This window comes from Strix uralensis, chromosome 22, assembly GCF_047716275.1.
Source record: "Strix uralensis isolate ZFMK-TIS-50842 chromosome 22, bStrUra1, whole genome shotgun sequence".
Lineage (NCBI taxonomy): Eukaryota > Metazoa > Chordata > Aves > Strigiformes > Strigidae > Strix > Strix uralensis.
Genome location: NC_133993.1, coordinates 5919712 through 5944171, shown reverse-complemented (window position 1 = coordinate 5944171; position 24460 = coordinate 5919712). Strand labels below are relative to the sequence as shown.

General features: G+C 48.9%; 2 protein-coding genes across 5 annotated transcripts in view; one reads left to right on the top strand and one right to left on the bottom strand.

The window, feature by feature from the left end:
• Positions 1 to 5333, top strand: part of NSF (N-ethylmaleimide sensitive factor, vesicle fusing ATPase) — an 82128-nt gene extending 76795 nt beyond the window's left edge. For 2 of the 3 annotated variants that reach the window (XM_074891712.1, XM_074891710.1), the window contains exons 20-21: positions 3152 to 3207; positions 3813 to 5333. In XM_074891712.1, coding sequence (XP_074747813.1) covers positions 3152 to 3207; positions 3813 to 3831 — 75 coding nt within the window. In that variant the 3' untranslated portion in view covers positions 3832 to 5333. Of the gene's footprint in view, positions 1 to 3151; positions 3208 to 3613 lie in introns of all 3 variants that reach the window. The other variant, XM_074891711.1, reaches the window with a different exon arrangement.
• Positions 5334 to 7367: 2034 nt separating this feature from the next.
• WNT3 (Wnt family member 3) overlaps positions 7368 to 24460 on the bottom strand; it is a 52333-nt gene continuing 35240 nt past the window's right edge. The window contains exons 2-5 of one of the 2 annotated variants that reach the window (XM_074892273.1): positions 20877 to 21118; positions 11208 to 11473; positions 9536 to 10021; positions 7368 to 8646 (exon numbers count right to left, since the gene is read on the bottom strand). In XM_074892273.1, the coding sequence (XP_074748374.1) occupies positions 9542 to 10021; positions 11208 to 11473; positions 20877 to 21118 (988 nt within the window). In that variant the 3' untranslated portion in view covers positions 7368 to 8646; positions 9536 to 9541. Of the gene's footprint in view, positions 10022 to 11207; positions 11474 to 20876; positions 21119 to 24460 lie in introns of both variants that reach the window. The other variant, XM_074892272.1, reaches the window with a different exon arrangement.

The window sequence follows — 24460 nt, the reverse complement described above, 5'->3', positions numbered from 1 at the left end:
CCTGACCAAGCAGAGCAGGTTGCTCAGGGCCCTGTCCAGTTGGGTGTTGAATACCTCCAAGGATGGAGACTCCCTAGCCTCCATGAGCAGTTCCTCATAGTGTGTGATCACCCTTGCAAAGCTTTTTCTTCTGTTTACATGGAACTACATTTCAATTTGGGCTGGTGACCTGCCCTGTCAATGGGCACCACTCGGAAGAGCATCTTTCTCTTCTTCTTTACTCCCTCCCACCAGGTATTTATACACGTTGGTAAGAGTTACCCTTCCCTTCCCAGTCCCGAGTCTTCTCTGCTGCAGACTAAACAGTCTTACCTCTCACAGCCTCTCTTTGTATGACAGTTGCTCAAGACCTTTAATCATCCTTGTGACCCTTTGCTGGACTCTGTGTGTTATGTCCCTGTCCCTCTTGTACTGGGGAGCCCTGAACTGGACACTGTCCTCCAGGTGTGGTGTCACTGAGAAGAGGGGAAGATCCAGTAGCAACATTCCTCCTAACGAAGCCCAGGATGCTGTTGGCCATCTTTGTTGCAAGGGCCCATTGCTGGTTCACATTCAGATTGTCCTCCAGGACCTTCAGGTCCTTTTCTGCAAAGTCACTTCCCAGCCAGTTGTCCCCCAGGCTGTGCTGGTGCGTGGGGTTGTTCCTGCCTAGGTGGAGGACTTTGCATTTCCCTGTGAACTATGAGATTGGTGTTGGTCTGTATCTCCGTCCAACCAGGGTCTCTCTGAATGGCAGCACCATCATCAAGTGCATGAAACACACCTCCCGGTTCTGTTTATCTGTAGACTTGCTGCGGGTGCACTCTGTCCCCAAATCCTGTTTGTGAATAAAGAGGTCGAACAGTGTTGGCTCCATATGGATGCCTGGCAGATACCGCTAGTGGCTGGCCTCTGACTGGACTTCATGCCACTGATCACAACTTTTTGAACCCAGTTTTCTGTCCATTGTGCCGTCCCAGTTACTTAGTCTGTACTTACCAGTAAATGACACTTTGTTTCTGTGGCCACCCAGAGTTGTGGTCATGCCTTTATCAAGTACTAGATATTCTGGAAACATCCAGAAATATAGGAAGAGACATGGCTGAGTTGTCATAGGACTGCAGGATAAATGAGGTGGGAACACACCTCAGGATGTCAGCTAGTCCAGGATCAGCCACAGGGTCAGACCAGAGTCCTCTGGATGGGGAACACCTGAGACCCTTTGCCAGGTGAGAGTCACACTCAGCCTTACAGTGTGATTGCACCTGTGGATTCCCCCAGAGAATGGGGACTTCCACGCAGTCAGTGTTCAGGGTGTGTGGCCCGTGTGCATGTACTCTGATCTCAATTGTCTTCAGTATTTCTGATATAGAATCTTTAGGTTGGAAAAGACCTTTAAGATCATTGAGTCCAACCGTAAACCTAAAACTGCCAAGTCCACCACTAAACCATGTCCCTAACTGCCACATCTACATGTAGAAATGGGAGAACTGAAATAGTGACAGATGTGCTCTTCCCTTGTAGCCAAGTGTCCACTGGGAGAGATTGTGGAGAAGATTTAGGCTAGAGGGACACTGCAGGCACCATCTTTCTGGTCTCCAGTTACGTGACACAACAGTCCCTCTCTCAGTACCTGTGTTACACATTTCAAACGCTACTTTAGGTGGTGGGGTGGCCTTTCTTCTGGGATCCTGAACATTGCCAGTATTCCTTTGCATGTTAAAAACCCAACTTTATAGCTCAGCGATCCTCAGTAAGTTCCTTTAAATCATCTTGTTTCAGTGAATTTATTTTTCTGATCTAAAAATAGTTCAGTAGTTGGTATTGAGGTATTGGCCTTGCTGACATATTTCAAAGTGATAGGAAGTTATACATTTTTAGGCTTTTCTTAGTACAAAGCAGAAATTCTTACTGGCTGTTTCTTCCCTGCCTGCATCACTGGTAATATTGTTGTTTTAGGATTTATTTTCTTCCAAGCTGTTTTTGAAGACATTTGTGTTGCCCTCAGTTACAGTGGTCAGGGTTTTAAATAGATGTCTGCTTCACATCTGGAATTGGTGCAAATTTTCCTTTAGGAATATAAAATGTGGTAGAGGAGTTCAAGAGCCCTTGTTTGACCTCTTCGGTGAGAGACCAGGGCACATGCTGAAACTTTGCTTCCCCCCTCCAAGGATAAGTACTAAAAGATAAAACTAGGAGAGCACATGCCTGTTTATTACCAAGTGGATGATAGAGCTGGGAATCTTACAACCAGTCAGCTTCATAGTACCGTTTACTGAATGTTTTCAGAATGAACCTGCTGTGTTTTCAGCAGTGTGTTAAAGATACAAGGTGTTGATGAAGATTACGGAATGAACAGAAATTGGAGATTCTAGGCCAAATGAACTGTTGCAGTATAACACAAAGATACTCTGAGAAGCAACGGTTTCCAATTTCCAAATGTTTATAGTCCCAACTCACTGTATCTTGGTGTAGTGATGGCAGTTTGCCTAGAGTCTTTCACATTAGAGAGGATCAACAAGCCCATGCATCAGCACAAAGGACTGATGCAGTTACACGTTGTGTCTTCTGATGGCAGCCTGAGTCTCTGTCTCTGTAGCCCTTCCTCCCACTTCCCTGGTGTCTCAGCGCTGGGGCAGAGGCAGGGCTGATCTTTAGGGGATGCTCCTGGTTGATGGAGTCACAACACAAGTTGGTACTGCGAGTTCTGGAAGCCTTGTGCTGTGATTCAGCTTTCCCTTATGTGCCAGCCCACCACGCACAGCTCCTCTCTGCTGGTGCTGGAGCTGTAAGGGCGAAGGAAGGCAGAGGGAAGTTGAGGATGTCTTCAGCTCCTGACTTTAATTTGCTGTGAATGTGGGGTGAAGCTAGTGTGCGGATTGCCATGAAAACAGAAGTACCTGATAGAAATGCTCGTGTGTGTTTCTAGTCTGGCTCATCCCCCAGCTATGTGAGCACACTAAGCCTGTGCTAATCAGCTTTTTCCCTTGGTGCAGTGCTGTGTCTGCACCACGTAACTGCAGAGCTTCTGGGCAAGCAGGCTCATACCTGGCCAGGCCGATACACAGGCAAAGCACACACATGCACACACGTCTTTGTGGCCTCATTTTCCTAGTGGGCTACTTGGAAGATTGCATCACATTAATGGAGATCTGTTTTGTTTGATGTTTAGATGGATCCTGAGTATCGAGTGAAAAAATTCTTGGCTCTTCTGAGAGAAGAAGGAACGTAAGTACTTTTATTTTAAAGCATTGTTTAAAATTCTCTGCTCAGAAACAGACATCTCTTTGAGGGAAACTGCAGTGTAGTTTCTGATATCTGATCTCATTGTTGGCCCCTCCTGTATTTACAGAACTGTGTATCAGATCAGTTCTTACAGCTCTGTGCCAGCTGTTTTGGGAGGTGGGAGGGCCTGAAGACTTTTTGAGAACCTGCATGCCTGAATTCTTTGCTTTTCTAATTTACGTGTGACTTCAAAATTTAAATGAGCTATTGGACCACAGTTTAGCTTTCTTTAGTTAAAGTAAATCAGAAGAGATTCTGCTAAAGTCCAGCTGCTTATGTAAAATCTGGAACTTTGATTTCTTGTATTTCTCCTGTCTGAGAAAAGGATGTCCTACTCTTTCCCCTGTAGGTATCACAGAGAGTAGTTGAGCCCAGTCTTGACAGTGGCATCTCCTAGAAAATGACTTTCTAATACATGTAGGGCAGTACCTCTGCTGGGGAAACTCACAACAGTATCTATCCTGGCTACATGTGAGTGGGTTCCAGTGTGTGCTTGATGCTTTTATACATGTGCATGCTTTCTTGATGGATTTGGCTTCTTTTGCAAGAGTTCCTTCCCTAGACTGAAGGTGGACCAAGTGCAAGATCAACAGCTGGAAAAGTGACCAACCTGGAGAATATACACTGGGATCTTTACTCTTCTGTGTTCAACACACTGGACAAAGTGAAATGCTCCCCTGTTTCCAAGAACCCAATGTGGAATCTGCATGTTTAGTGCAATACAGTATCTTTATTCTTCGTCTTTAATATACTGATGTCATGTGGAAGTGTCTTTTAGAACACTGTGCTTCTGTCTCTGTGCAGGCGAGGCTGCATTCTCGTTTGATTTTAGCATGGGGGAAACGTCCTGTAAGTTTTGAAGCTAACGCTCACTTGTGTCCAGTATCCAGTTGCTACACTAGGAAAGATATCATGTCTTCTAATAAAACCTGACAGTCTGTGGTGAAGGCATATTAGAGTACTACCCTGTCTTATCCTGATCTGATGAACACTTTCTCGTGATGTCATCCTGTGCCTCATTGAACGTTGAGCCAGGCTGATGACGTAAAGACAGTGCCCACAATAATTCAGCTCCAGAACTGCCTAGATGCTGATACCTGCTTCTCTTATGTCTGATGAGAGAGACTGGCTAGTGGCATTAGGGACTGGAAGAAGGCAGGGAAGTATGTTGATGAGAGTAGAGGAAACTTCCAAATCCAGTATTTAAGGCATCAAAGCTTGTTGTTAATTCAGGAAGAGCTTTGGAGATGCTGATTCCAGCCTGAAAGCTCTTAATGAGTGCAGTGTAGATGGCTGCTTTGGGATTAGCCAGCCTCATTATATCCCATTTTTCTTGCCGTGTTACCAAAGGTTAAAATTCCTCCTCAGAGATAGAGGGGAAGCCAAGCTCTGCAGATGCACGAGAGATGTATTGCCATGTTTTTGCACTGAAATAAAGGAATGTATCAAACTTTGCTCTGCGGTCCTTCCCCAACAGTCACCTCGTGTCAGTGAGATGCTGTCGACGACGACTGCGTGAGGCTACTCCCCTCTGGTTCTTTGGCTCCACGTGTTCAGTAAGGTTCATGGAACATACCTCAGTTTGGTGGGGCATGAAATCAAAGCCATTTATGAGATCTTAGTCAGTGTAGCTTCCTAAACTTGACCAGACACGCTGCTAAGGGCTAGCAGCTTGTACCCAAAGTGGTGTTTGCAGGGAAAGAGGGTGCTTCACATTCTTTCAGGCCCAAAGGTGAAGGTACTGTAGTCCTTAGTGCATATTTACAGCAGTCGGAGTATTTGAGTCACTCCACTCTGGTTTCTTTTCCTTTGGCAGTGCTGTTGTATTGTGATGACATTGTGAGTCCCAGTGCTTATTATTCCTTCTCATTTTGTGTATGATCTTGTGAATTTACTTGTTCCTTTCTTTCCTCTGCTAGTCCTAGTGACAGCAGCACACATTAACTTATATTTCAGAGTAAATGATGTAAACCTGATTGTGTCCTTGTCCAGAACTATATTGATGAATAAATATTTGGTTTAATTGCACATTCAATGGATTCAATAAAAAGCACAACTACTTGTGATGATCTGGGAGCCATCTGTGTCTTTGGTGCTAGTCAGAGGTGTACGTTCGGAGTGCTGGTGTATGGCGTGAGGATTGCAAAGCTCTTCCCAGGCATAGCCAGAGGGATGCTCAGTTTGGACCTGAACACGGATGGATCGAGTACATCCCAGCTCGGCCACAGGTGGTCTTAAAGGAGCTGGCTGAGAAACCTCTGGTCCAACCCACTCTAGAGTTTTCTGTACCTTGTGGTGCTGAGGAAGCCCCCCAGATGGACACGTGTGTGTAAGTTAGGTGTATCACACTTGAAGCCATGATGGAAAACCAGGACAAACTTTCCAACCTGTTCTGACATCTCCATCCAAGATGTTTCCTGCAGGTGGCAGAAGACTCCTGGCAGCACCTTCCCATCACATTTTCTCTACAACTCCCTGCCTGGGCAAGAGTGTTTTATAGTGAGAACTATATTGCTTTAAACAGTCAGGGCCAAATTGTTCATCCCCTTCCTTACCCTGTTGCTGCTTTTTCCTGAACCTTCAAGAAATGTAACTGCCTCTAAAATTGAGCTGTTAACCGAAGACAAATACATTTCAAAGTGTTAGGATGGGTTTTGAGGGGATGGAGTGTGGTGGAGAGAGCCTTGGGCTGATGGGCAGACACATGGATAGCTGGTAAGCTCAAACCCCTCCACGGGGGGTTTTGTATCGGAAACAGTGTGGCCAGCAGGGACAGGGAAGGGATCTTGCCCCTGTACTCGGCACTGGTGAGGCTGCACCTCGATGAGTGGGTTCAGTTTTGGGCCCCTCACTCCAAAAAGGCCATTGAATGACTCGAGCGTGTCCAGAGAAGGGCAACGGAGCTGGTGCAGGGTCTGGAGCACAGGTCTGATGGGGAGCGGCTGAGGGAACTGGGGGGGTTTAGGCTGGAGAAGAGGAGGCTGAGGGGAGACCTCCTGGCCCTCTCCAACTCCCTGAAAGGAGGGTGCAGAGAGGGGGGATGAGTCTCTTGAGCCAAGGAACAAGTGACAGGCCAAGAGGGAATGGCCTCAAGCTGCGCCAGGGCAGGGTCAGACTGGCTCTTAGGAAGGATTTCTTTGCAGAAGGGGTTGTTGGGCGTTGGAATGGGCTGCCCAGGGCAGGGGGGGAGTCCCCATCCCTGGAGGGGTTGAAGAGTCGGGTTGACCCAGCGCTGAGGGATCTGGTGGAGTTGGGATCTGTCAGTGCTGGGTTAACGGTTGGACTGGATGATCTTCAAGGTCTTTTCCAACTGAGATGATTCTGTGATTCTGAGGCCGGACTTCTCGGCTGTCTGGGTTGTGAGCAGCACATCGTTGGTGCTCGTGTGGCTTCGAAGGCGTCACGGCTGCCGTGGGGGAGGAGACGGTGCGGGCAGGAACACGCTGCCTGCGACCTCGGCAGCCAAACAGCTGGGCATCGCCTGTGCACGAGCAGCACGATGTTTGAGGCAGCGTTCTGCAAGAGGGCAGGTGTAATTGTTTTGTGTGTAAATTGGAGATCAGTGTAGGAATATAGACTGCTTTTATTTTTTGTTGCCCTTCAGGTAGGTGTATTTGAGGCCAGCGCTGTGGAAAATGGGGTGCACTTAATGGAGTCATTAATGTATGGGAGATGCTGCAGAAATGCTCACAAAATTATTCATGGACAGGAGATGGTTTTATATGAGAAAATTTGGCTCTCAGTCTGTCCAAACCATCCAGAAGTGATCCCGTGACGGCCTGCAAGTACATTGATGGGGGCAGAGTATGAAGCCTAAAGCCAGTTTTAATCCAGTAATCTCATGTTGTATGCACACTGTGAGATAGCATTCTGTAAATAAAAATCTTAGCATTCAGCTGTAAAATCTCCTCTATTTGCTACATTTTGCCATCATGGTCTTGCCTTCGAATGGCTGTCACTGTGCATAAGTAGCGGGATGACGAACCACCACTCCGTAGATGTCATTCAGCAGGATTTAAAGGACCTTCAGAGGCAAACCACACAAGCTGCAAGTGCATATTTTTGGTTTTTTACCTTCTCTTTAATGACGTACCACAAAAAAATGCAAGTTGAAATATATTTTTCTCCAAATATATATATTTATATAATATATAATCTTAGTTAACTCAAGTATATACATTGTATAATAAATAATGCTTATAAAAAGAGAAATTTTCTGAATATAAAATAAAAAAAAATCGACCTCTACAACTTTATACAAAACTTTGGATAAAGCAGATTGATGGAAAAAGATCTTCCATTCAGTGCTAGAATACCTGGCTACAGTAAAATAATTACAAGGCAATAAATGTTCTATTTAATATTAAATACCTTTTCTTGATTAAAAAAACAAACAAACAAAAAAGGGATTTTGTTTAAAGTCAGGTACTTGGAGTCTTTCCAGACACAGAATTTAATATATACTTTTAAATAGAATGCATATCAGAAGACGGCTTATTTCTGAATCTGGGAGGTTTCTTAGAGCTCTCCTGTGATCTTTAATTTTAGAAAGCTAATGCTTCTCAGCCTGCGTGAACCCAGGAACTCTTCATTGTGCTCTGCAGAGGAGGGACCGAGAATTTTGCTCTGATTCTCTCCAGCCACAGGTTTGAGTGACAGAGCCGTGCTCTGCTCTCCGTATGAGGGGTCTTTCACCCATTTTATTGCTCTTTGCAGTACCGTGTACTGCTCTTTCCCATGGACAAGGAAGTGAGTGGAGTAGAAGACACTGCTTTAATGGTTTAGACATATTTCTATGTTAAATCACTGATGCATGAGAAGTGGTGTTGGAACATGGTTATTAGTCCTCATCATCTGTGGAGGAGCCCACCAGGACGGAGATAATTTTTATTTTCTTAATTTCAAGGGTCAATATGCCATGAAAGCCCAAAATGAGGGGGCATGTGGTCAAGGATGGGGATGTGGCCAGGGGAGCAGGTGGAGGGACGAACGCTGAGTCTTCTGCACTGAGGTGGGTCATGGGGTGGGTGTGGTCACACGTGGGGCCCAAACCCCTGCTGATGGTACGGAGCCTCTGTGCTTGATGTGGACCCCTCAGGAACGAATTGCTGATAACTCAAGAGATCCTGCGGGAAGGAAAGGGTCTGCCTGGCATTGAGCTGTCGGATAAAGGTCTCCCTTCCCCATCTGCCCTTGCCTCTCTTTTGCTGGATGGAGTGGTTTGAACAAGTCTGTCTGATGGTGGAAGGCTGATGAGAACGCTTGGACAGGAATTTCTTCTTGCTGTGGCTCCTGTCTCCCTGTCCATTACTGATGCTCAGGGCTGGTGTAGCAGCTCGCCTGGCGGGTACCCCGTCCCCAGAGAGATGCTCTGAGCTCGTTCTGGGATAGAAAGTGATATTAGGGAACACTTAGTAAAGAGGTGCATCGACTGGGTGGATCAGCCCAGATCCTCAAAAATCTCCCTTGGGCAGCTGCAGGGTGAGGAGGCTGCTGGAGGAGGGATGTGTCCCCGTGTAAGAGGGGGCAGCCTCACCATGTGCGCCCTGGGCCAAATGCCAGAGCATCAGCTCTGAGCTCTGATTGCCTGCTGTCCTCGTCAGGGGGATTAGAGGAGATGACCTGGGGCTGTGGGGAGTAGAGAGGGAAAAGGGGAGGTGACAGAGAGACCAGCTGTAAGGCTCCCTTCACGTCCTCAGACAGGTTTGTTTTCCAACATCATCTCGGAGCAGGAAGGAAGGAGCCTGGGTGATGTGGGGAGTTGGCTCCTTTCCTCCTCCTCACCACATCTGCGGAGACCAGGATGGCCATGCCAGCAGGCAGGGGAGCCTGTATGTGCTCAGCTTTCGCTGTGTAAAATTCATTTCCACCTGAAACCCCTGTATTGGCATCTACAGGGGCCAGACCTCCAGAGGAGGCCGGAGCTGTGTTAGCAGCACACTGACTGGCGTGGCTGTGCCGTGCTTGGACCTCTGCTGCCCCTGCTTCTCCCCAGGAAGTCTGTCAGCCAAACAGCCCCGGGGACGTCAGCAGATCAGTGATCTGATGTGTCCACAGCACCAGGTCTGCCCTTGGACTGCTTGTGTGAGATGTGAGAGCCTCCTTTGCTGTGCTGGGGCTGGCTGTGTGAGGGTGTCTGCCCTGACCAAGGGCATTAGGATGTTTTTATGCCATCCTCTGGAGTGTGAGGCCACTGTGTGGGGGCTGATCACAGGGTTGATGGACCCCTCGGCCCTGCTCCGCAGCAACCTCCCATCCATTGGAGACCTACCTACATTTACTTGCAGGTGTGGACGTCGTAGACGCGTATGCACTCCTGGCAGCTCACGTAGCAGCACCAGTGGAAGATGCAGTGACACTTCTCCTTCCGTTTCTCAGTCCTGGTGTTGTGGCCACGACCACAGCACAGCAGGTCGCAGCCATCGATCCCATGGGAGGTGACGTTGCATGTTCTGTCCCTTGTCCCAAAGGAGCCTGTCTCTGGGTTGGGCTCACAGAAATTGGGGGAGTTCTCATAGTAGACCAGATCCCGCTCTGTTGGCGGCTTGAAAAGAGCATACTTGGCCCTGAGAGTTTCTACCCATCCCCGAGATTCTCGGTGCTTTTCAACCACCATCTCAGAGGCGCTGTCATATTTATCCTTCAGGTAGTCACCAATTGCCCGGAAATCAGGCTGGGCCCACCAGCAGGTCTTGACCTCGCAGCTTCCCGAGAGACCGTGGCACTTGCACTTCAGGTGCATGTGATCCAGGATGGTCTGTCCAGGGGAGAGAAAACAAGGCGGTCAGCAGCAGTTTATGATGCCCAGCGTTTGCTTTCGATCACCTGCCTTGGCTACCTGGGTTTAAATGTCTGATCTGAGCTTGGTCTGGGAAGCGTAGGCTAGTTGTAAATGCATGGGAGCTTTGGTGTGTGGCAGAAACGTCTCTAGACAGAGTTGCTGCACTAGAAGAGCATGACTGTGATGGGCAGCTGCTCTAATCATCAGTCCAATCCAATCCAATCCAATCCAATCCAATCCAATCCAATCCAATCCAATCCAATCCAATCCAATCCAATCCCAAGGTCCGATCCTTTCAGTGGGGTCCTCCCTGCCATGTGTGTGTGGACAATCAGAGCCCAGGGAAGTTGAGGGTTGGAGGATGCCTCTGGCACACATGGGTGTAGACTGATCCCCTTGTCCTAGCTTTGCTAACAACCCTTTATTTTATGCCCCGAGTCTGACAGTTTGCACTAGAAAGTAAACTAAATTGTGAATCTAAGGACACGATGCTCTGTCTTCCCCAGAAACCTCCTCTGTGTGGAGCAAAATAATCACTGATTTTTGTTAAAATTACTAGACCTTGGTTGGTTTTTTTCTTACAGGAAGCTGTCAATCGTTAACACGAGTTAGAGATTCAAGCTTCTACCCTTCCACCTCTGCCTGCTGTGGTATGGAAAAGCGATGTCTAGTGTTTGCTTCAAACGCTGCTTGAAAGGTCTTGCAGTAACACGGTTAAAGTGTGCTGGGTTTGCAAATGACCTAGAGCAGGCAGTGGCCCAGGTACCAGCTGACAGCAAGAATAGAATAGAATATTTCAGTTGGAAGGGTCTGACAGTCATCATCTAGTCCAACAAATCACTTGGGTGGGACAATGTTACAACGGGGAGCATGCAGGAAGGAGTAGCTTGGGAGGAAAGTCCTCTTCACTGTTGACCTGGGGTCTTGGGCGGTTGAGTTGCCTTTCTATGTGCTGCCTCAGGAGATGTTTTCACTGGAAGCTAGGCATGTTTTAGCTCTTCTTAACCCCCACCCATCTGTTTGGACAGAGGGGAAATGCTGTGCCCTGGAAAATAATCCTAGAATGCTCCTCCCCAGGCATTACTGTGGTGCCGTTACATCAGGGGGAGCCAGGTTGGGCCATCCATGCAGGCGACCAGCTCTGGACCCGCTGAGAACTCACCGTCCTGCCAGCCTCGTTGTTGTGTCTGTTCATGGCCGAGCGGGCATCCGGCCGGTTCTCTCGGGCATCTGCAAATTCCCGGGACACCAGCACGCCAAAATCGGCATCCTCGCTGCACCCCCCCCATTTCCAGCCATCTCCTGGAGGTCCTTTGTGGTGGGAGTCACAGCCGCAGATCGTGGACGTGCCCTCGGCACAGGAGCGGGTTACAGCAAAGGCCACTCCTGCGGAGGCGATGGCATGGACAAAGGCAGACTCTCGCGTGGCTGGGAATAAACAGAGTTCGTGGGATTATCAGTCAACATAACGCTTTTGTTTTCCTTCCCAACCTCCTTCAGCATCATCTAAATCTCATTAAAAAGCAAAAAGTTATTTTACTGATCTTTTAACAAACATTTTCTGAATCAGGTGCTGCTGGCATCACCCTTTGAAACATGCAGGTGGGAGTAGGCGGGAGAGAAGTGTGACTCTAGCTCTGTGCATCACAAGTGCAGCATTTCCCCCAAGTACAGTGGGTGCAGGATTTGATCCAGCATCGTGCCAGTGGGTGCACAAAATGTCATAAGAGCTCGAGAGGCCTCAGAAGTGAGTTACTGGAGTAATTCCTGGTCTGGAAACCCAGAGAAGAACTCCATACCGGGAGTTAGTCCAAGGGGAGATGAAGCAGCTCATATACATGCTGAAATGGGGAAAGGCTTCAGATAATACAGGACAAACAAGGGCAGATCAAAACCTAAGAGCTAGTAATTACTGTTAAATGTATCTAGACTAAACAGCATGGGACTATACAGCAATGGAATGAAAGCAGCTGGAGGTGTGAAGATAACCTTGAAGTTGCTCATTAATTACTGAACAATCCTGGAGGAAATCAAAACAGATGAGACTCAAGCCTCTTCTTTGACTGTGACTATTGGCATGCTCCAGGTACACAGCTGTAGTGAATGAATTTTGGCAGGCCCAAAGGAGCAAAGCTGGAGAAAGTCCTGAAAGCACTGAATGACGAAGAAAGGGTGAAATAAATTGCCCGGGATGCCTAGGTGGACTGGGAGCTGGGAACAGGAGCGTGTGTGGATCCTCTGTGCTAAGAGAAAATGTTTCAGTAGAACAACGATACCAAGGCAGGAGGTGGGGACAAAACAGAAAATCCATGTGAAGATGAAGGTGCAATGGGTTTGGTGAACTGGAGCATCTCTGTCCATCACCTCTTCCACCTGTGGCCATGGCAGGGTGACTTTCAAGCTCACCCCCTTCCCTGGTCATTCTGTGGGGCCCTGACCTGGACTTTGGACAGCAGCAGCCAAAATGCACATGGGTCCAGGGAAGCCACCAGAAGCCATAAAGATGTTTACATTGGCTGGATGTTATAGTCAGCTGGGTCTGAGAAGGACAACAAGGCCAAGCAGGATGGGTGGGAAACCAGACCAGAACTGCCTGCTCTGTGCCTGGAGCCTCCAAACTCACCTCAGGTGTCTGAAGCCAGGGAGCTGCTGTTCTTCATCATGACCCAAAACCTCTCTAGCAGCCCTGCACGCTGCGGTACCCTCTGCCCTTCCTTGCTCAGTGGTGGTTGCCGTAAACACAAAGACCATCTTATTAGGGGGTGTTGTTCTGGATAGAACTGACCAAAGCCCAGTGTGGCAGCATGGGCGGCTGTTCTGAGCAGCACGCCTGAAGCAGCAGCTGGTGTGGACCATCAAGACAGATTTTCTTGGCCGGCTACTACCAGAGGAAACTTCAGAGATATTAGAAGCACCAAATAACAGTACTGTAAGAAAACCTAGAAGACCTTGACCTAGCTTTAGAGGATGCAAAAGGAGACGACCTTGTCCACTTAATGTGGTGGCATTTTCAGAATCACAGAATCATCTCGGTTGGAAAGGACCTTGAAGATCATCTAGTCCAACCGTTAACCCAGCACTGACAGTTCCCAACTACACCAGATCCCTCAGCGCTGGGTCAACCCGACTCTTCAACCCCTCCAGGGATGGGGACTCCACCACCTCCCTGGGCAGCCCATTCCAACGCCCAACAACCCCTTCTGGAAAGAAATACTTCCTAAAATCTAGTCTAAACCTTCCCTGGCACAACTTGAGGCCATTCCCTCTTGTCCTGCCGCTGGTTCCTTGGCTCAAGAGACTCATCCCCCCTCTCTGCACCCTCCTTTCAGGGAGTTGGAGAGGGCCATGAGGTCTCCCCTCAGCCTCCTCTTCTCCAGACTAAACCCCCCCGTTCCCTCAGCCGCTCCCCATCAGACCTGTGCTCCAGACCCTGCACCAGCTCCGTTGCCCTTCTCTGGACACGCTCGAGTCATTCAATGGCCTTTTGGGGTGAGGGGCCCAAAACTGAACCCACTCATTGAAGTGCGGCCTACTGTGAGGTCTGTGAGTTTAATGTTGTGTCTTGCACTCTGTCCGTAAGTGGACAATAATACACTGTCGAATTGAAAGGGTATTTCCTGCATCATATATCTTGGTATGTTAACTCTTCAGGAGGCTGTTGAAGAAGCTGTGATGTGCTCTGAACTGAGCTGGTCTTTTGCTGGTGCTCTGAGTGATGGCTCTGCCGCTGGTCTGAAAGCAGGACAATGGCTAACTTTGAATTCTTAGTCCAGATTAAAGCCTGGCCAATTTATATCCTTTGTTCCTGTGTTCCCATTGACTTTCATCTCCAAGTATCTTTTAATGGCCCTTGTATTTACTTCATGGTGCTTGCAGAGAGCAAAATTTCCATTTTACTGTGCTCAAAGAGTCCAATTTGTTAAGTCGTTCCATAAAATGTTGTCATTGCACTCACCAGCCTGGCTGCCCATCTCTGCATCTATTCCTGGGTTTGATTCCTCTCTCCAGAAAGGTGAACAGAAACAAATGCTCCATCCAGCTGAGGACTGACTGGGACTGAAGGTGAGCAAGTCCTACCACAGCTCAGAACAGCTGTGAGGTATCTCCTGCACTAGGACACAGACTGGCAAGTCCCCCGTGTATTTCCCTGCTCAGCAGACTGACAGAAACTTTGGACTTGAAGTCTGGGTTCTTGCAGTAGTGACTTGACTCTTCAGCTACAGAGCTCTGCTCAAGATATTTTTAAAGCTTTCTTCTTGGGTTTTTTTTGTTTGTTTTGTTGGTTTTTTTTTTTTTTTTTTTCCCCCGGGTGTGTGTTTTGTTTTTTGTTGTTTTGTTTTTATTATTTTTTTATAAAGCAGATGGTGTTGTAGTATTTCTACTCATTTTGAAATCAGTTTGACCGTTGACCTCAATAAGGCTGTACTAAACACAGGCTTTCCCAAGCACAGTCAAAATAATATCTGTCTCAGCTTTCTCCTTGGGGTCATCTTTTGGTTCAGAGCCTCTCTGGCATGCCACAGTCTGCGTAAGTACAGCACCCGGGTGAATAACACTGGGGTGCTTTAACCCTACGTGCCATCTTACGAAGATGGAGACTTTAAGTCTCTCAATTCACAGTAGATGTTGGAGTCAACCCAACCTGATGCCCAAAGCGCAGGAGACCAGGGAGGTGCTGAAGGCAGGGGTCAGGGCCCGTGGTGTCTGGGGTACCGTTGCTGGTGGATGGTGCCCCTGGGCGCACTGCAGAGGTGTTTCCAGATGACTTGTGGGTGTAGCTTGACCAAATGATCAGGACAGTTAGTGGATGTGGGACGGAGCCAGAATTTTCTGCTGGCTCAGACCAGCGATGACCTTGGAGACCATCCCCTCCTTCCAGAGCAGGAGCCATGGACCATCTTCTCAGCTGCCCCATGCAGCCCTCACCCGCTCTTGCCTTGTGCCCTGGGGAGTCTTCGCTGCACCAGGTCTTGCTCCTTGGCCTGCAGGCTTCTCTGTGGAGGTGGGGTCTAGCTTCCAAAAATCAGCATCTCAAACTGAGCCAATTTCACCCCGTACTGGCAATCGAAAGAGGCAGCTCGTGTGTATGTGCCAGCTGCGGAAACGCTCATCTCTCCTCTGCTGCAGCGTGGTTAACTCGGATCTAGATGCCAAATGTGATCGTAAACCAGGGCTGCTCAATCCTGTCTTTGCTGGTGGGACCGCGCTGTGGTTTTCACTTTCTTTTAATTCAAACTCTTCCCTCCTTGCCCTTCCTACCTCTGATATGCCAGCAGAGATCCAGCCTCTACCTACCGAGGTTTTCCTTAGATATCTTTCACCAACCGCTTATACTGGGACCACTGGGGTCTACGGGCCACCGGTTGAAGATCATTGCTCCAACCGGAGTGTTTCAGCCTGACAAAGGCTCTTTGGGTGGCCTGTGATCTAAAGCAGATCAGATTAGAGGAGCTAGCGAGCCCTTCTGGCCTCAGACCAGGACAGCTCGGGGGCAGAGGGGGAGGACACGAGCCGCTCTCCTTGCTGACGTGCCTTTGCTTTCCATCCTGGGGGTGGGTGAAAAAGTGATGGGCACAGGATGGAGAGTCGCTGCATGTTTTGTAAGTCTGCAAGTCCCTGTACGGAGTGCGGATGCCGGGATGGGAGCTGAGCCGGGGCTGGTGCTGCTGTCGCCGGGCAGAGGTGCTATGCAAGTCGCCCCGGGGGGCTGCACCCCTCTCACAGCTGCCCCCCAGCACCCACCACGCCCTTGCGTCTGCCCGGCGAGCTCTCCGCACGATGCTGGCGTGGGGGGGAGCGAGCTGCAAACACAAATGCCTCGCCTTGAAATTCTCCCCTGGGTCTGGGCGAGGAGCCGGGAGAATTTCCCAGAGATGAAATGTGGGAGCAGCGTTCCCAGAACCAGGGGAGGGGCTGGCGAGGGAGGATTAGAGCCGTCTTGACAGTGCACCACTGCGACTGTCTCCCAGCCAGGCCCGTTACCTGCTGGGACACTCAATTTGCCATTGTTCCCGCGGTGTCACACTGTATTACCAGCATAATGCAGAATGTTTCCGCCGGCCAGCGTACCCACGGCACAGAGCACTGGCATTCCCCAGGAGCACCTCGTAGCAACGGGGCAATGTTCCCCTGTCCTGCCGTCACCCTCCAATCCCGCCAGCCCGGCTGGGAAATCCCTATTGATGGCGCTCCCCAGCCCCCCGCCACCGGATCAGAATGGCTAAAGGGCGTGTGAATGCTGCAGCAATTTGAAACGACTGCAGCGCTGGGATGGTATCGCTCGCCCTGCCTCACAGTAGGGGAGGAAGCTTAGCTCTTTCTCATCGGTATAAGCTTATTTTTCTCTCTCCCTCTCTCCTTTCCCTCCCCCTCCCTTTAAGCTGCTGAGTTTATATCAAGACGGCCCCTGATCCCACACACCCCTGTTTAGATGCAAATGACTGCAAGTGTCATGGCTGAGAAAAGCCATGGGTTATCTTGGTGCGGGTCTGCCTTTTCACAGCTCGTGTCAGGGGCTTAGCCAAACACACAAGGACCCCCAAAGGCAGCCCGGGCCCAGCTGCCTTTTCTGCACCTGGCCCCACCGCCGTCACGCTCCTCGCAGCCACGCACGGCGAGACGCTGCCCTGGCCGGCCAGCGCTGAGGAGGACCCCTCTGGAGAACCGGTGGCATCTTGCTGGAGAAGGAGAGCGAGCAAAGGGCAGCCGCGGTGCGAGGAGGCAGGGGAAGAGCGGTTCCACCGTCGCTCAAGACATGGGGAAACGTATGAGCTTGCTAAGGCTCCTGCCAAACTCACTCCTGCAGATCCAGTCCTGCCTGCGGCTCAGAGACCTCTTCTCCATCCCAGGAGTCAGTCTCCAGATGCCTGTGGGGCTTTCCTGTCTCATGTACTCACAATCAGCTCTTTCTGGGCGCTGTGCTTTAACTAAAATCATGGATTTTATTACTAACCCAGAGAATGGCAGTTGCTTGCTCTCCCAGAGCAGCAGCAAGTCACCTGGCTGTTGGCTCAACCTTGGCTTTGGGGCAGGACTTGGCTGGAAGAGACATTGTCTTTTAATAAAAACTGATCTTATTTTAAAACGAAAAGGGAGGGAGAAGAGAGAGGGGGGAAAGCAGGTTTTTCTTCCCTCCTTGTCCCAGACTGCACACCTGCAGTATAAATCATCTTGGGGAATTTGCTTGTAAAAACATGATCTTACCCCACATTTTGGGGTTGTTGTTTTTTTTTTTTTTTTTTCCATAGCCCAGGTTAGAAGAAAAGACATGCAAAAAAGAAAACTTGCAGGAAGATAATCAGTGACTCTAGGAAATCAAAACCTCGCCAGCTATGGCTGCCACACATTTTATGGCAAAAACCTCATGAGTCTGAATTTTGAGGGGACACAGGAGAAAACTGGGATGGTCGAGGCAGGGCCTTAGCCAGGGTTGGTGTTCAGCAGCTCCCAAATGGGAACGCTTCAGTCCCCCGGGGCTTTCACTGTGCTGTATTTGCTGTTTATTGCTTTGCTGTGAATTTGCAGCCATGCAAGAGACCGCGAGAGGAGAGATTAGAGTCCTGTGGTGAAGCTGGGAGGAGAAGTGAGATGGGGATGTGATGAGAGGCTGTGGGAAGACCTGGGGGCAGGAGATCCCTGGGTTATTTCAGGGAGGGATGCCCTGTGCTGCCACCCTGCCACCGGCGCTCGAAGCCTGGATGATGTGCTCAGGAGCAACCAAGAAAAGCTTCAACTGTGCCACGAGAGGGTCTGCACAGCCAAACCACCGCAAACGGCTCTGCCGTTTTCCCACTCTACATTGCTCTTCAGACTAAGCCCTCCTTGAATGGAAGTGACTGTGATTAACATTTTTGCAGCTCCTTTAAAATGAAATTATCCTCAATTTCTTTTCAGGCTGTCTTAGAAATGATTTTCCATGCTATTGTAGTGAGAACTACACTTTGAAGTTTTTTCCAAAATAGCTTCAATCTACCTAAGGGAGTAGATGAGATTAACCTAAATATTGCTCTTTGATACTTAGAGGTGATTTCACCCAGGTAGTTATCATAGCTTAAATACTGGCTATTTTGGGCTTAGTATTGGCCTAATGCACAGTGCAAACTGCAGTAGTGATTGTCATCTTCGTTTGAGTCCTGGTATTAATTAATGATTCTTAGTTTGTGGGGTTACAGCCCTCTGTGTGTCCTGGAAGTCAAGAAGAAGGGAACATAGCAATAGCTGCCACAAATGCTCAGGGCTCAGCCAGATGTGAAAAACACAGCTGGTGATGATCGCAGACCTCAGTGCCAGTTTATGGGCTCAAAACTCTCGATTTCTGGTTTTGCTGCATCAAAGGAAGATGGGACAGCAGCCTGGGAGAAGGCGATACCATTAAGGCAATGGAAGTGCCCAGCGACCCTGTCCCCAGCCCCCTCGGCAGTGACAAGTCGTGTTGGTCCCCAGATTCATCACAGCTGGTGAGATCTGTCAGGGCAGGACAAAAGCCTGTTTATTGCCAACGTTATCTCTTCATTCAGCTGAGCAAGCAGTGACTGGAAGGGTTATGTTTCTCTCTGCAGCTACTCATGGTGCAAACTTTGGGAATCACGGAGGCTTTTCTAGTGTTGTCACTCATTGCTGCGTAGCTGAAATGAGCTCCATCCCGTCTTTGCTCATTAATTTTCAAGACAGCAGTGAAAAGACATTAGCACATTTAAAAAATGTAAATAATAACCACAATCAAATGGGTTGGACTTTGATGTATCATTATTTGCAGATGATACTGTTTATTTTTAACTGTTCTACTTACAGGTTAGTGAGACACGAGAATAAATACATTTTTCAAGCTAATTGCTTGGCAGTACTGTCTAGGAGACTCTTGGTACGTCACGGTTTGATTGAGAAAGCTGTATAACAAATGTGCTCAATAATTTTTCTCCATCTGTCAGAAGAGTTTCAGAGCTATGGGTGATATTTTACTTTGTCAGCTTGGAGTGCATGGAAATGTTGAGGCATGTCCACACATGAAGTTTTGCTCTAGTCCCTGCAGCCCAAAGAATCTTGAAATATTCTTCATAAATTCAAAGTTCAGTTTGCTCATTATGGGGAGGATGGTTCAAATCCAATTTTTAAGTGCTTTCAGGCTGACAGAAATGGTGGTGAGAGATTTTCAGTGCCTGAATGCTATAACAGTTCTTTCATAACATGTTTAAAATTTTTATGATCGTTTTTAAGAAAATTAAACTTTCTGCTCTTGTAAGTGCTGAAGTTTAGGACATGCTCTTATTAGGCAGCAGGTTATAATGTGGCAAGCCTTGATGACAAGTTATTTGACAGTAAATACAAGAGTTACCCCAAAATACATCCTGGCAAAACAGGGGGGAATTGAATATCATGGTCCCTATTAACACTCTAATATGAGTTTACAATCCTGATTTCTGCAGAGAGTTGCACTTTAACCCAAATGAGTCATTTTCACTGAAATATACCGATGTTTCAGGAAACTGTACTATTATTGGAAGGTTGAAGCTTGAAAAAAATTTGAACTGTTTATATGCAGAATATCATAGCTTTGTAAGAAAGATTCACCAGGAGACACGCACACTCCAGGAGACTATTGGGAAATAGCTTTGAACCCTGATTTCTCCAATTTTTTAAAGGCTGGATGCACCATAAGGTTCCCATTTCCAAAGCTTCACTGGAAAGAATAATTTCTTTTAATAAACAGACATCACTGGACTGCAGAGACTCAGTGCGTGTCGATACCAGTGAAGCTAAGCTTCGGAAATGGTTTCGGTTACGTTTATGAAGCTGTGAGTCCAAGACGTTCTCTGCGGACATCCTTTGTGTGTGGAGTCAACAAAATCCATGGGATGGGATGGAGAGAAAGGGAATTTTTTATGCACCATTTGGTTCAGTTTCGTGGGAATGCTTTTTAATCTAAGGTCTTGGTTTGCTAACTGGACATCTGAGATGTGGGATAGGTTATCTGCCACCAAAGTCCTCCAGCACCCTCCTTTCAGGCCATATTTGGCTGTAGGCTACTGGTACAGGTGCCCAGCTCTCTGGGGGTCCAACATCTCACTTTTCTCAGTGTAATGCCCAGGCTGTGATCTCACTGGGAATCCCAACTTTATCATGCCTCAACAACGTGCTTCCAGTGTGCCTGATCCATGCCAGTGGGTCTAGAGAGGTGGCCTTTCAGGAGGAGGTGATGAAGAGGAGCAAGCACGTGTGTTTGGAGAGAAGAGAGGGAAATTATGTTTATTTTCACTCTTTTTGTTCCCAGCACTGACCATTTTGGGCTCATCTGTGAAAAGATATGTTGAAATCCCAACTGAGCCTGTTCAGGACCATGGATTTCAACCATGGCTTCTCGCTGGCAGGGAACCTTCTGCCCACTGGCCTCCTGGGCTAGACAGTGCACGACTCAAAGGGCCTGCCTTGACCCCAAGAAACTTGACCACAACCCCTCTCCTTGGCTTTTCCCCTGGGTCTGCTGGACCCTGTTTGGAAGCGCTGCATGCCCTGGACAGGGAGGATGGAACCCATGATTCCAGAACACGTGAGCATGCATGGGGCTAGACCTTCCCCTTTCTGTACTTTATCCTACGTGGCCCTACTGAGAGCTCCTGGGATGGGAAACAGACCCTTCCCTCATTACCCCTTTCGATGTAACACACCAACAAAATTGGAAAAAAGAAATGGAGAAATTAGGGTTGAAAGCTAGGATATCAGACTCTTTCCCAGTGTGTTCCCAGTAGGATATTCATGGCGTGTCCAAAAGCCAAGTGGAGATGTGACCCACTCTGGCAAACCCATTCCCCCACAACTCCCCGGCTTCGCTGTTTACCTTTGTCCAGGACTGGCCCAAAGATGGCCAGGCTGTCGTCGATGGTGGTGCAGTTCCAGCGGCGGCCCCGGAACTGGTGCTGGCACTCCTGGATGCCCAGCTTCACCCCCTCGGCCACGCTGGGCATGATCTCAATGTAGTTGCGGCAGAAGCGGAGCTGCTTGGGGACGAGGCCGGGTATGGAGCCGCAGAGGATGGGCTGGGACCCCAGGGAGCTGTACTGCTGACCTAGTGCAAGGGACCTGCAAGGGACAGAGGGCAGCGTGAGGGTTGGGAAACCAGCTGGCACTAATGGCCCTGCCCCCACCACCATCCCCAGGGGGAATTTGATGAACCAAGGTGAACCAATAGTACAAGGAGACAAAGTAGTGAAAAACAGAGATTTCCTAAGAAAATGAGACTTCCTACTGAATAGCACTGATGTGAAAAGGGCTTTCACACCTGAAGAGACTCTGGTCCTTTGTGGGCACAGAGGCAGGGACTCAGCTCTCTACATGGAGGCATCTGGAGCCCTTCAGTGTTCTCCCAAGTATCTGAGACATCCCCATGGGGCTGGTGGATCTGACAAAGGACCTGCAAGGACCCACGTCCAGAAGAGCAACACCTGGAGGCTGAGGACCCTGGGGTGTCTCAGCTGTCAGGAGACACTGACATGAGAGCTTCTGAAATCTGGCCAAGGTGGGAAGTGTCCGGTCCAATGCCAAGTTCATCAGCAGAGGGATCACCGTTTACTGCAGAGGGGCTGCTCTGGGGTCAGGCATGTCAATGCCACGTGTCCCAGGCTGTCTTGACACACTGTGCAGGTGGTCCCAGGCAAGACTGACCTACCATGGTTCCACCCTGATGGACATCAGGCTCTAGCTGTGGCTGTGATTGGGCAGATGTGCTGGTACATGGTGAAGGTGCTGCAGGGCAGATTTGAGAACTTTTCCTACTGGTCCAAGGACCTGCCAATTGTCCAGCATTAAATATGTGGGTCAAATTGCTTATTTGGCCAGAAATTGTCAGTGAAGGGTGAAGACATATATTTGCTTGAAGAAGCACTGACATACCTGCTATTACACACAAACAAGGGTAGTCCTACACCTACTGCCTTGCTTAGGATCCAGACCATCCTGCAGTGTCCCTCCAGAACATGTGGTCAAATCTGTGAATGAGCAGCTGGTTCTGTAATGGAGTGGATGTGATGAACTCAATTGCTTCCAGTGCAGAAACCTCACAGTCCAGATACTAGCAGAGGCAAATATTAAAGAGCTTTGACTTAGTATGTCCGTATTTATCTTGTACTGGTGAATCCACAGTTGGACACAGGACTTGAGATGAGGTCTCACCAGTGCTGAATTGAAGGGAAGGATCTCCTCTCTCTACCTGTAGGCAGCCTTCAGAGGTCCCTTCAAAGGGCAGCTCAACCTTCTGGGGTATCAACCACTTCTCCCAGTTTTGTTGTGTTTTTCCTCATCCACCTGCCCACATCTGAAAATCGTGTGTGAGCTAATCAATCATTTTGTAGTCCTTAGTTAATTCAGGTTGGAAGAGACCTCAGGAGATCTTTAGTCCAACCTCCTGCTCAGAGCAGGGCCAGTTTCCAAGTTAGATTAGGTTTTGCAGGGCGTTGTCCTTCTACATTTCGGAAACCTTCAAGGACATAGATGCTCCGCTTTACGAGCCCTGTGAGTCCTGAACTGCTCATCCAGCCTGGAGTCTCAGCCTGGATGCTGAGATAACACCAGCTGGCTGAATTAATTACACACTAATGATTTTAGGATGTAAAGGGAATCCCAGGGTACCTTCTCAGGAGAGATGTTTCTGCTGAAGACACTGAACAAGAAGACCTGACTCCCACCCTGACTGGGAAGCGCATGCCTCTAATCCCTGCCCCAGTGCTGTCTTCTGTCACAGCTCCCAGCTCAACTGTCTCTCAGCCTCCTGTGCCTCTCTGCCCACCCACCGAGCAGTGGGGCAGCTGCCAGAGACCTCAGGACCATAGCACTGCATGCAGTGTTTTGAGTCCATCTCCCATGCCCTGGGATGGGACACACAGATGAGGGACAACCAGATATGGTTGGGAGACAACACAGCGCAATGGGCAGTGCGCTAGGACTGCTTCCCAGAGCTGCTTTGTGCTTCAGCTCCCACCAGGTGCAATCTGATGGGCAGGAGCTCAGCACTGCTGGGGAGACTGGCCAGCTCCAAGCAACAGTTGTGAACAACTGTAATGGGGTCAACAGGCAGGAGAGCACGTTGCATTTCTCCAGACACCCACTCTTGCAGACAGACGCCAGTGTCAGGGAGGGTGGCACACTGTGAGATGCTTTCTCCTGCCTGGGTTTGCACAGTGGTGGAAGTGAAGTTCATGTTCAGTGTCTGAGTTTGCAAGGATGTGCCTGCAGCCGCAGTTTCTCACAGCAGTGGTGGTGGAGGGTTGGCCTGGTGTGCTGGCCGTGAGCTCCACACCATGTCATGCATGCAGGTTAATTCTTCTGTAGCTCACTAGTGTAAAACCTGGCTTAATTTTTGATCAGGATGAGCAGTTTGATCCCTCAGAGACCCTGCAGAAAGAAGCAGTGGCATCGAGGGAGTAAAAGCTGGGACTTCTCACCAAGTTCTGGGAAACTCCCGGGAGGGCCCATCCTCCCATTCAGCCATGGACTTGGTCAAATCCCTTCTTTAAACTCCTGAGCTGTCTCGTGACAGACTTCCCTGCCTGGAAGGCCTGACTGGGGACGTGCAGTCAGTTTTGGTCCATCTGTTTTGAGGTTGGAGTTGTGATCTGTTGTGTGAGAGAGGCCCCTGGGGAGGGTGGAGGCTGCTCCTGGTTGCACATGGTCACGCACCTAGCTGGTGAAGTTGCTTACCCACATACAGGAATCCATCTGCTTTTGATGACCTGTTCCAAGCTTTCCCACCTTTTATTTTTCTTCCTCTTTTGCAAGGTCTCCGTCATTCCTAAGTGTCTGCTCTTAATTTTCGCTGTTGATGATTACTAAGAGCATCTTCCCTCCAGTCATCACCTAATTTTCATTTTTGTTCTCATGTCAATGAACTTGTGATTTTCCCACTGCTGATTCTTTTTAGACAGATATAAAAAAATCTCATTCCTCTTGGCCCATCAGCCCCATCTCCCCAGAAGTCCTGGGAAGACACACGGGTCAGGGCACTGTGGCTAAGGTGCTGCAGCTCTGCTCTGAGCTCCTGGGTCCCATGGACTGACAATTTCTCTATATAGTGGCTGAGACATGAAGATGAAACAAAACCTACTTGAAACCCAGATCTGAGATCCCAGGGGCATATCTTGGCACTGTAGCTGTAACACAGAAATCACAAGACCTCATGGGGAGGAAGCAAATACATTAGGAGAGGAAGTATGACAAGGTGAATTTGGGATAGACGGGGAACACGGACAATTTTTAAAACAGAAACCACATCTCCAAGGCTGGCAACTGCAGGAGTGACAGACCCCACACTTCCCCATCTTTCTTTCAATGCTAGTGTCCTTCCTTGGTGTCTGAGGCTACATTTCTCTAGCTCCCATCACGTCAAAGGGAAGTAGCCATTTCATACCCCTGCTCCACTGCTCCCAGTTT